The sequence below is a fragment of the Branchiostoma lanceolatum genome, chromosome 4 (genome assembly GCF_035083965.1).
Source record: "Branchiostoma lanceolatum isolate klBraLanc5 chromosome 4, klBraLanc5.hap2, whole genome shotgun sequence".
NCBI classification, from domain to species: domain Eukaryota; kingdom Metazoa; phylum Chordata; class Leptocardii; order Amphioxiformes; family Branchiostomatidae; genus Branchiostoma; species Branchiostoma lanceolatum.
The window spans coordinates 28262479-28274974 of record NC_089725.1 but is presented as its reverse complement, the minus strand read 5'-3'; the positions used below and the strand labels follow the sequence as shown (position 1 = coordinate 28274974).

Sequence of the window (12496 nt, the reverse complement as noted above, 5' to 3'; positions counted from 1 at the left end):
ACAATTTTAGCATTATTTACAATTTCCTGATATTTTTCTGCGGTGTACCGCTAGTTGCCATTGCTGTTCTCTGATTGGTCCGTTTGATTCGTGTTATGCGCAGAAGACCTGCGCGCGAAATGCAACACAATCCGGAAGTGTCTGTTCCGTTCAAATTTTGTCCTCCTGTGTCCAATTTGTAGGCCAATATCGAGCTTTTCATTATGGCAATGTATTTTGTACTTAGCTAGCTATGCAGGGATATGACGGAGATGTCAGCGACTCCCTTGTGGAGTACCAAAGAGCTGTACGAGGTGAGTTCTAAACACTGAAACTGAAGTGTCCTTGCCCCCCTCCCCTTTTACAGCACAACAAACGCTGGCTTGATTAAATTTTAACGCCTATTGTTATCACGTTTAGAGCGTGGCTTCCTTTGTTGTAGGACAGATTGAAGAAATCTACATACACCTCTCAACTTTCTTTCGTATCAAGCGGATCTGTTACTACTGATACGGTACTTGAACAAAGCTATTCAGTTTCTTTCATCAAAAGAAGAAGAAAAGAGCCGATCGACCTACTTCAGCTTCTATTGTCCTTCACACAAACGATGAACTTGACACCCATTCTTTTGTTGCTGCTTTATTATGCCTACGCCCATATGGTGTTTGTTGTTGCTCCAATACCGTTAATAATCTACGCGGCTTCTCTAGTCGATCACCCCAAGACTGGCCACAGCCTGACTCTGGTGTGGACGTTGCTTTGATGACACGCCCCATTTCGCTTGTCACAAAGCTTAGAAAGCTAGATATTTTCATGTAACGTTAGACAAGGCACATGCCGTGATGGCAAAGTTGAAGAAAGTCATGTCTACAATTAAGAGAAAGCTGTCTCCCAGCAGGACGAAATCACCAAGCCTTGGTGAGGTGTAAACATGGTTGCTGTGGTGTAAGAATTTGACCTGTAATCTACGTTCGTTTTTAGGTCATCCTCATTTGAGGTGAAGCATGATGCTTTTTCAAGTAGCTAGTGGTAGTGCGATGCGGCTTCACTACGGCTCGCGTTTTTGGCCAAGCACACCGGGTCACCCCTACTCTTCTCAATAAGTGTGTTGGGTTCTTTTACATGCAGAGTTTTGACGTTTGAGGCTAATGCCTGAAGCTCCCTCATACACGGGGCCGTCGGAATTATGTCACCATCCGAAATGACCAATGCAATCCTTTACAACATGTCCGAGCTGGAGTCAACCACGGAATTTGATCCAGATGGCAAAGCAGCGGGTTTGCATTACCGCTTGCGCCACAGAAACATGTCTGTGATCTACAATAGAGAGACTATTTTGTAATGATTTCTCTATGACTAGAATTAGAAAGGATGTTGTCATCATTGATGAACAAAGCATGTCAAGATTGCTGTGCCAAATATGCTGTGTTTAAGATCACATTAACAATAACATGAATACAGAAGATTTTACCTTCAAATTATTTCTTCTACAGATCGTGCAAGTGAGACCCACAATGAGCTACACCACGCCCTCAGTGCACCCTACCCAGGCCAGACCTCCCCACCCAGGAGTGGTGCAGGCCCCGCCCATATGGACATATCCCCTGAAGCTTTAGCCAAGCAGGAACAGGTCTATCAGACTGCAGGTACTAGTATGGATGTGCCAAAGGCTTAATGATATTGATTGTCAAATGTCACAAAGAAGAAAGAAAGTTCACCCAACCTAGTCATAATAATGATGATGATTGTCCTACAATTGTTCTACAGTATAGTACATGTTTAGCGAATTGTTTTGCAGGTATCTTTTGGGACACAGAACCATTGTTTTCTTACAGCTATCATGACATACTAACTTCTCACTTCATCTGTTCTTCCATGAGGTAATGGCAATGGGAAACCTCCCTGTAAGTAGTGGGCCAATTCATAACATATAAGCTGCAGATAGTTATTGTAAATGCTTGTAACCCACAGTTAGAAATGAGAAGCAGCACTGCATCCTTGGAACATTATCAATACATGTTTAAACACTTAACTCCACAAATGCTATGGACATGTCATGTCACTTGGCTTAGAAACAAATGCAGCACACCTGAACTTTTTGCAGAACCTTAGGGACTTGTAGGTCAATGTATCTTAGATGTACCTCCTCATACCTTATTTTTATACTCCACACTAGTGGACCGGCTGCGAAACATTCTACAGAAACCCCCTGGAAGCTCTTCAAGAAGTAAGACAGGGTCCAGACCTCCTGTAAGTCTTCATAGCAGTATTTCATTAAGCAGTGATTTGCAATTGTAATTTCCTTTCCAATATTCATTAACATGCAACAAGGGAAGTGTTCTTGCAATTGTCACATCCAGAAAACACTTACTGGCCAGGGTGATATTCTGGGTCATTTATCAAATTGGGATTATTATTATAACTTATTTCTACTTCTAGTTATGACTATGTGGTTCTTTTACGTCCATGTTATCCAATACATTAGATTTCAATGACTTTTGATTGTATTTATGATTACTTCCAGAACTGCTATTTCAATCATTGTATGTTTCATCCAGACTTCTCCTGGACGAGGAAGATCCCCATCCAGACAGCCCCTCTTCCCATCATCCCCTGACAAGTTTGGGGACCCTCAGTTCGTCCCCGTTTCTCCCATCAGGCACCTGGGGGACAGAGGTCATGACCTGCCCCCTGCGGAGGAGCTGGTGCCGCTCCTGACCACTCAGGATGGCTACATCCAGCAGCTGGAGGCAGAGAACAGATATGTAAAGGTGCAGACATCACTTTTGACCATGATGTGCTGCAAATGACCTCATCTTCTATCAGCCTGTAACAGCTGATGAGACGAGCTAGTACTAGTAAATGTGTCACTCCACATAGCCCTGTCAAGCATTACTTTTAGCGAATGACATGGCTGCCAAAGCAGATATAAAATGTAATCAAGGTTCCACTTAATCATATGGTCTGGACAAAAGGATATACAAAGCTTAAGTGTGCTCATGATGATCTGTCATCGAGGAGTTTGTATATTTTCAAAAGTTTGAATTGGGCAAAGTTGCTGTCAAACGTGTAATGTCATTGAGATTAAGTTAGCATGCTGACGGTTCAGCGTGCATGCTGGTCAGCTTTGTACATTTGTTTATCTTATACATTTTTGAATGCACAACGTGTTAAATGCACTCTGCTGTGCAAATACCACATTTTTCTAATGAAAGCTCATCTGTGTTGGTTGGTTTTCCTGGCACGTTTGACCAATTGCTGACGTCACGTATCCGCAATGACTCGTGTCAATTAAGTCACGTGTCCGTAACTCTCGCGAGTATACGTTCGGCAGTGATTGGTCATTATTGATCCTGAAGAAGGCGACAGTGGTCGTCGAAAATTTGATCCGTGAATACCTTAGTGTTGGAAGAAAGTTTAGCATTGTATTACCACATTTTTCTGTTGGAAGAGCAGATTTGATCACTGATAAATCACAAATCACAACCTCTCCAGGAGGAACTGTCACTGCTGAAGGGCAGAGTGAGAGAAGTTGTAGATGAGAACCAGAAACTGCATGAGAGTCTGAAGGGTCGGCATGTCGCTGCGACCCTGGATGAGGAGCTGGGAATCCCACAGGTGGGTTCTGTTGGAAGTAGCAGTCACTTCTGATTAGTGCTCTACTCATTTAGCATGGTTACTTCACAGTGCTGTGTAAATAGCAGGTTTAAGGTTCACAATCAGTGAGTGTATTCAACAGCCATGTCATTTAGTAATCTCATAGTCATACTACCCATTCTTGCAGGATTTTAGAATTAAGTGAGACTACTCATGCCAGTCATGGTGACATTTTGACAGATGCTAAAACTGTCCAGTGTTCCAGTAAGGACTGGAGGAGCTAGGTTTAGGTCCTGGTGAGGTCCTAGTACACCACTAACCTTGTGAAATTTTGGTCATAAATACCTTTTTTCTTTGGATGTTCTGTCTCAGCAGACCCAGGAGAATGTACCTGCTGCTAGTATGGGTGTGGGCAGTTCAGTACCAGCAGCTGAGAACATGGGTAGAGCAGCAGACATGAAGGACAAGGACCTGTTCCAGAAATGGCAAAGAGAACTGGTTAGTTTTGTATAAACTAGTGTGGACTCATTCCTCAGCTAAACGGCATAATAAAGTTTTGTGTTGGTGGCAATTTGTACTTTATATGGAGTCAACTTTGATGACAGTATTATGCATGATTGATACATTATCCACTCAATATATGCCATGCAAGAGTTGTTATTAACTTCATCTTTCATTTCAGGAGAGACTAAAGGCCCTATATGCAGCAAAGGCAGGACAACTAGAGGCTCAACTAAAAACCACAAAGTATGGGATTTTTTATTTACATGTACATTATATATGGAAGGAATGCACATTTTTTTCTTTAAAGTATTACATTCTGTTTAGATCTTGCTATACTTGTATGTTTTGTAAAGTGCAGCATGTATGTCATCCATTTCAAAATGTCTCTAGTCTCTAGACCATGGTCAATACTGACAGATGGAGGCCATATATAGTCTCTAGGGTAGACTAAAGAGAACTCCAAGACAAAATCTGACTTCACCAGGTTGATAAAGAGACAGAGTTCATCTCAAAAGTCCCCATAGTAGCAAACTCTTTTGTTGTTGTGTGTTAGTGTTTGAATGATTGTCAAAAGTAAACTTGTTTTGATGAATCCTAGGTCAGAACTTGGCAGGAAAGAGGAGGAGTGTGATGCCCTTCAGGCCAAGGTCAGACAGCAGGAGTCCCTGGGTCTGCTGGATGCAGGAGTCGGGGAGGGCAGACAGGTGGGAGGGGTGTGCATCAGGTGTGCACAACAGGAGGCGGTCCTGTCAGGTACCCAGGTGGGAACTCTGGAGCAGAACCTGCAGAGGGTGACGAGGTAAACTCCTGCAGTATGTGTTGTATGTTCAATTTTGGAGTCATTGCTACAGTCCGTTGTATTCTTGATTCATCAATTAAGGTTGGACATCCAGGCAATAAGATACACAAGGTAACAGTTACTCAGACAACTGGATAGATTTGGAAACGGTGACATGTTTTCACGATTGTTTACTTACAAATAACAAGCTTGAATAAGAGCCTTAACCATGGCATTGTTTGGTTGATTGATTGGTTGATTGTTTGTTTGTTTGTTTGTTTGTTTGTTTGATAAATCAATTGGTCAATGGATTGGTTGGTTGGTTGGTTGGTTGGTTGGTTGGTTGGTTGGTTGGTTGGTTGGTTGGTTGGTTGGTTGGTTGGTTACTTGATGGATAGAAAAACCCTAGAATACTGTAATCATTGCCATTCTTCCTGGCTGTTATGTTAGAGAGCGGGATGAATTGATGGACGCCCTGTCCCAGACCCGTGCGCTGATGTCAGAGATGAAGCAGAGAGAGGACGAGGCTTACGAGCAGGTGAAGCAGAGTGTCGCACTGGTGGAGCAGGCGCACCTGGAGAAGACAGAGGTAGGAGATGATTGATTAAAGCCTTTAAGTGACTCATTACTTACAGTGAAACCTGTCTATAGTGACAACTCAAGAGACTTGAAGAAAATGGTTACAGCAGACAGGTGGCCACTGTAGACAGTATTCTTTGGTCAATGGGAAAAATATGTTAAGATAAGGTGCCACCAAAAAGCCTTTTTATACAGGTGGTCACATGCTACACTGTACAAAGAGGATGTAAATAAAATATTGCATTGTTGGTCATAACTCTGACAGAGTTTGTTTGGATTTCATCAACAGTTTAACAATAATATGAAACATGTGAAGCATACTCTGGTATGTGGCAGTATCTGAGATTCCGCCATCTCTGATTGTACTTTGCTCCTGATCTGTCAACTTCCTACATCTCATGGTCTCTGTAGGCTCTGGTGCAGAGAGCTCAGGTGACGGAGGAGTTGGCCAATCAGAGGAAGAGGCTGGAAGACATCATCAATGACACAAACAGGAGGGTGAAGGGAGAGAGGGAGGCTGTCCAGAGGGAGTACCAGCAGCAGGTGGAACAGCTAAAGAACAAGGTCATTACATATTCCTTGGCTTGAAGATTATTTCCTTTGAAGGTGTATGCGTGTATTTCTGCACGGCAGTTTCTGTATCATTGTTGTTCTGTCAAATGGTGCTCACTGTAGAGTTGTCTCTAGCTTTTAAAGCATTTTCCATCCTACTCATTCTTTTTTTTTTTGAAATTTTTTTTATTGCATTTCACAAAACGAAACAACACATAATAGAAAACAAGAGAAAATAAAGTACAGGAATATAACATAAGCCACGGATACAAAACAATAAGTAAAGGTGGAAACAGAAATGAGCTCCTACTCATTGTTTGCGAGCCCATGTTGTTCAATTTTGCTGTTAAATTTGCCATTTTCATTTTAAGCTCCCAAAAACACAATTTAATGTCATGACAGATAGGGTGACATTTTTGTCCCAACAAGCAAATCTCCACTCGACAGAGAGACAGGTCCTAGAGATAGCCCTGGCTTACTGTCAAGTTTGTAATGTCTGAATGCCTTGTTGACAGATGTCTTCCCTGGAGAAGTCTCAGCTGTCCCTCCAGGCTGAGCTGGAGCAGGCTGCCAGGGACAAGGCTTCTCTGAGGTCTGAGCTGGACGAGACTAAAGGACACCTCACTGCGCAGGGGACGGATGTGGACATGGTAGGAATCATGGAGTATCTGTATCTATATTAGCTGGTATAACCGCTCTTCAGCGTAACACACCAGTTTAGGGTATAGAGCTTACAGGGCTCACAGGTTTCCAACTGTTGTAGAGATTTTATGCACTATTTCTGTACACAAAGCCCTTGCCAACATTCTTCAGCTACAGTGTGAAGTACATGAAGAACCACTCAGTTATTGCCCTGAGGAAGGTGACAGATAGCAGACAGTCACCGAAATGTCGGCTGGGTAGATATCACTTGGTTGCATATAATTTAGAGCTTTGTTGTTTTACCAACTTGATGAAACTATTCACATCTATGAAAAATTACTGTTCTCATCCCCAGATGTCTGATGGGGTTCAGAGTGACCTGTCCAGGGCAGTGAGGTCCAAACATGAGGCCGAACAGGAGATGACCAGACTCAAGCAGAAGCTGGAGAGGGACAGAAAAGAGTGGGACCAGGTTAGGAGGCTTTTTTTAAATCTATCTGTAGCATATGCTACTAACATCAAGGAAACATGTTTGTACCTTGTTATGTTGAGCCCATAGGTATGGGCTCAACATATTGTATTTGTCTGGTTCTTCTTCTTCTCCTCCTGACAAATCTTCAAATGGATTCAACTCCGCCATTTTTTAACCAACCGACCTGAAATTTGGCATGGAGGTTAAGATGGCAAATACCTCCAGACCCTTTTTTAATTGTTTTGAAACAGGCCTTAATATCATTTTTATGGAGGTTTTTTGGGGCATTTTTAGGCAATTTTTATATTTTTGGCTCCTGTGCCCTGGTATTACAAGCGAATGACCTGGAATTCGGCACAAGGGTGCCTTGAACATGTCCCTACAGGACTTCAATCACATTTCTGGTGTGCATCACTTCAAAATGCTTCGTTTGGGGGACTTTTAGACCCATTTTCAGACCAAAAACGGGTCAAAAGTGATGTCCCCGTTCCATGTTCTATCTAAGAATCCATGTTCTATCTAAGGTTCCGGGCGTTCCATTTGCTGCTGGCCAAAGAACATGAGTTCTTTTCAGGTTACCTGAGGTCATGTTGCAGGTAAACACGCAAGCCTTTGCAGTAAGAAGCTCTTGGTGTCTCGCAGAACTTGTAGAGAGGGTGACTTTGGAACAGTCAATTTATGATGCTCTCCTAAATGTTGGCGCCTTCCTACATGCAGTTGATATTTCGATTTGCCCAGGGGTTATTTTGGGACAGCCCACTTCTTGCATGAGGAGGAGTATGGGCGAAACATGCTGTATTTGCTCAGGGGCAAATGACAGCCTTTCTAGTTTTGTATATTTTAGTGACCAGTACAGTCAAACCTTTCTAAAGTGTCCACCCGAGTGACTAGAAGAATGTAGTCTCTACACACAGGTGACTGCTATGGACATAGTTTGCTTGAAGTGGGAAAATTATCAAACTTTTGATTCACTGTTTGCACAAGTCATGTGTTCTGTCTTCATCAAGTGACGTCAAGTAACTGGTAGATTGCTCGTTCCTTGACAAAGACTGATTCTCTTCAGTCAAAATGTTAGGTTAGTCCCATTTTTTCATATTACATTGATTCACAACCTGTTGTAATTGTGCAGGAGAATTCTCGGCTGTCAGACGAGGTTGCCGAACTGCGGCGGAGACTGCGTCAGACGGAGAAGGAAGCCATGGACAGTCGGGAGGAGGGGGTGCACCTTACCGAGGCCATGAACGCTCTGCAGAGAGAAGTCAGTCTTTTACCGAATTTGGTGTCAATGAACTCGACTTTTTTTCATCCCATTTATCAGTCCTGTAATTCACTGTTGTTGTATTGATTACTGGTTAATAGTAGGAGACATAAGTCATTGTCATCCATATAGACCATATCACATGTTCATCTTGTTTATTTCATACTGCTAATATGTTGAAAACACAGGCAGTTTGAAAAGAACTACATTTTGTACCCAAAAACTAAGTCATTTGTTGTTAGCCTGGAGATGGAAAAAGGAAAGCCTTGTGATCCATTATTTGTTGAGTGATGGAAAATTGTTACAATGTGAATGTCTTCCCTCCATGCTTCCCTCCCTTCCCTCCCTGCTGTTCAGACTCCCGGGGATAGGGGGCCTCGTGTGTTAAAGGAAGGCCAGCAGAACCAGGTTCATACAGACTTTGTCAGGGGTGTCTATGTCTTATACAGCCACTTTTCTAGTACAGTCAAACCTGTCTATAGTCTTAATCCACCACTCAGGGTACTTGAAGCAAATGGTCACAGGAGGCAAGTGGCTACTACAGACAATGCTCGTGTCAATGGGGAAAAAAAACTAACAAACCACCAAAAGGTGGCCACAACTTCCACACGGTCATTCCTATGCCAAGGTGGTCAGTAGTACAGGTTTGACTGTACTTCCTATTGCACCTGCACATGCTTGTACATATCTGTTAGTTTTGCATTCTGCTCTCACATGGCAATTTGCACTGCAGTACCCTTTCTACAAGTGTAACAAACAATCACATCAGCAATGTCCTCTTCACATGCACTAGAAAATCCTAACTTAAGGCCACATCAAGTAGATTTTATGGATGACATCCTCCGCAGACTACAAAATGAATGAGATAGGGCACACACAAAAACAAGGCGGGCCAAAAAAATCAAGATTCCTATATTTTCACATTTTGAGATCATAAGTCTTGTTAAACAAGAGAGGCGACAAAATATGATATCATGACCAACAGATCTTTTATTCCTGTATTCAACCAATGAGGTTTCATATATAATATAAAACCTCCTTGATTTAATGTAAACATGTCCTTGGAGATGTGTATACATCTCAATAGACTAACTACAACAAATGCAGAAAAGAGCTTGTTGTACCATCATCTGAAGCTGAAGCTGGGAATTCATATGCGATGGAACACCTTGTGTATACAGCTCAATTATCTAGGACCCCCCCCCCCCATTATTTATATAATGTCCTTGCTAGAACAAATGCAGAAAACAGCTTGTTATTATACCATCATGGGCAGGAAATACCCTGGGTATTCATATGCAATGAAACACATTAGACTGCCAACGTTTACGACATATTTGCCAATTTTTGGCAAGTTGACCACCGTCGGAGGGCAATGAAATTTCTTGTTTTTTATTTTGAAATCAGGCGAAAATTAATGAGCGCGCTGATGTCATCCATAAAGATTACTTGCTGTGGCCTAATATAAGGATATCTAATAGTATGTACATGCCGAAAATTGCTTCCTGCTAATTTGTGCAACAATTTTTCCAGGCAAACCTAGCTCGTATGGAGAAGGAGAGTATAGAGCGTGGCCGCAGTGACGACCTGAAGGAGGCCATTGAGCACGCTCAGAGGAGAGAAAAGCAGCTCATAGCCGAGATGGAACAAAAGGAGAGGCAACAAGGTGAACTGTTTCCAGTTAACTATTGCCTTTGAGAATTTTCACAGACCTACATTGTGCAGATTGTACTTTCTATACTTGGCTATGCATGATCAAATCGACTTGTTGTCACTTCTTCATGACATGGGAAGGTTTTATAACATTAAGGAGTTTATAAACTCCTTGCCAATCTCTTTGACTGTCCTTTCCTACCCTACAGAGATATATGTAAATACAAATCAAGAACTCTAAAGAGTTCAGCTCAGATCAGACCCTTGATCTCAATGGTCGTAGGGGCTTCACGACAGCCAGCAGCAGTGATCCGAAGACGGGGAGGTGAAAAAATTGCCTCTACACATTTTCTGGATGGTACTCTCTGCAGAGGAGTCCATGGGTGAACAGGACATGCATTTTTTAACTGTAAATTCTCCCCCCAGCCCAGTCCTCAGTAGACTTGGACACCCTGGTGACCACCCAGAAGGACCTGATCTCCCGCCTCAGGGAGGAGTGCAGGGACCTCACCACCAAGCTGGAGGAGCTCGGGGAGAGATACAGGTGGGTTGTTACGCAATTATTTCTCATAGCCTTGGACATGCACATGTTGTAAAGCCCGTATAACTGCACTTCAATAGACATGCTGATTCTGAAGCAAAGTCCAATGAGTGTCCAGGAGACTGTTGTGTCAGTGTTCTGATGCTTCCGTGGTTCTTAAGTTTGGGCTGATGGATTTCAAACTGGAGGAGCTTGGGAAGAGGTACAGATGGGAACGTTACAGACTTAGGTCGATAAGATAATATCGAGCTAATAGGGATAAACAATACAAAAAGGTACTCAAGCAACTGGATAGATTTTGTAAATGGTCAATGAAATGCATTTCAGATAGCACCCATTATCTTCCATAAGTGACAGATGACATCCATATTTTTCGTCACTCAGTGATGAAAGGTAGTAGATACAATCTGACACATCTGACCGTTTACAAAATCTAATTCAGTTGCTAAAACCGCCTAGAAATACTGCCGTCTAAGACAATAACTATTCAATCCAGTCTCATGCTCTTTCCCTGTGCCTAGGTCTGATGTTGGACGGTTGTCCCAGCTGAACGAGGAACTGTCCTCGCGGCTGGCGAAGGCGGGTGAGCGGGAGAAGGGCCTGGAGCAGCAGTGTGTGGAACACGGCCGCCTGCACCAGCGCATGAAGACAAGGCTGAAGCAGATGGACCAGCACGCACACAACAGTGCACAGCAGGTGACACGTCTTAGCTATGACTTCTTACGCTATGCATTAAGGTCAGTTGCAATGTCTTAAGAACAATGTCTAAACAGTTAAGAAAAGTCACATTAGCTTGTTTGTTTGTTTGTATTGCATACCCGGTAAACTGCCTCATGCAGTAATGCACCAGGTTTGTACTGAAGAATACAAGCTGCATATCCGGACAGATTTATTTGATCCACTCACATCAGGATTGATCCATATTCTTATCGATAAGTGTGGTGGGTTCTTTAACTCAAGGTGTGGTTTTCCTCAAACATGGCATCTCCATCTGAACTCCCTGGTCTAAGCTAGGTGCTCATTTACACCTGAGTGAAGTGAGGAAAATGGTGTAATATGCCTTTCCCATAGGGCCTGTTTAATATGCCCTTCCCAAAGGGCCTGCCACGGATTTGAACCAAAACCTTTAGATTCTAAGTCATTATCCCTAACCACAAGACTTTTTGATATACATGTATCTCAGGTTCTGGAGCTGCTGACTAAACAGAACGGCCTGATGCAGGACCGACAGTCGCTGTGCCAAGAGGTGGAGTTCCTCCGCAGCCAGATGAAAAACCGCGACTCTTTCATGGGCACGGGTCGTCATCGACCCAGCCTGGACATCGACAATGGTCCCGTGGATTTGTGACATTTGTAGCTAGTTTGTAGCATTTTCCTCAGGACTTCAAGTTGCAGCTGCCAATGGTCCCATGGATTTGTGACACATTTGTAGCTAGTTGTAGCCTAGATGTATTAACTTCCTCAGAACTTCAAGTTGCAGCTGTCAATGGTCCCATGGATTTGTGACACATTTGTAGCTAGTTGTAGCCTAGATGTATTAACTTCCTCAGAACTTCAAGTTGCAGCTGTCAATGGTCCCATGGATTTGTGACACATTTGTAGCTAGTTGTAGCCTAGATGTATTAACTTCCTCAGAACTTCAAGTTGCAGCTGCCAATGGTCCCATGGATTTGTGACACATTTGTAGCTAGTTGTAGCCTAGATGTAACTTCCTCAGAACTTCAAGTTGCAGCTGTCAATGGTCCCGTGGATTTGTGACATACTGTAAATCTTGAAACTTTTGCAATGGTGGCCTCACCACCGCAAATTCATGACACCGCAAATATGTCTTCATCGCATGACTATTGTAATACAGAACTGCGAATTCAAAAGACCACGAAAATCTTGTTTCCTCTTCTTCCAGGAAACAAAACCACAGCAAAAGTAAATGAATTTACAGTA

General features: G+C 42.8%; 1 protein-coding gene across 2 annotated transcripts; it reads left to right on the top strand.

The window, feature by feature from the left end:
- The first annotated feature begins 88 nt into the window (after nt 1–88).
- LOC136433851 (serologically defined colon cancer antigen 8 homolog) lies at nt 89–12056 on the top strand. Of its 2 annotated transcripts, none has more exons than XM_066426403.1 (17): nt 89–293; nt 1473–1625; nt 2156–2229; nt 2538–2750; nt 3475–3597; nt 3949–4074; nt 4259–4323; nt 4679–4879; nt 5309–5447; nt 5849–6001; nt 6505–6639; nt 6987–7103; nt 8233–8361; nt 9895–10027; nt 10441–10558; nt 11077–11251; nt 11739–12056. In XM_066426403.1, the coding sequence occupies exons 1-17, from the start codon at nt 233–235 to the stop codon at nt 11901–11903; spliced, it is 2280 nt and encodes a 759-aa protein (XP_066282500.1). In that variant the 5' UTR covers nt 89–232; the 3' UTR covers nt 11904–12056. The 2 variants fall into 2 exon arrangements, with proteins under 2 accessions (XP_066282500.1, XP_066282502.1); XM_066426405.1 differs by having other exon boundaries at nt 90–293; nt 3952–4074; nt 11739–12055.
- Nucleotides 12057–12496: the final 440 nt, after the last annotated feature.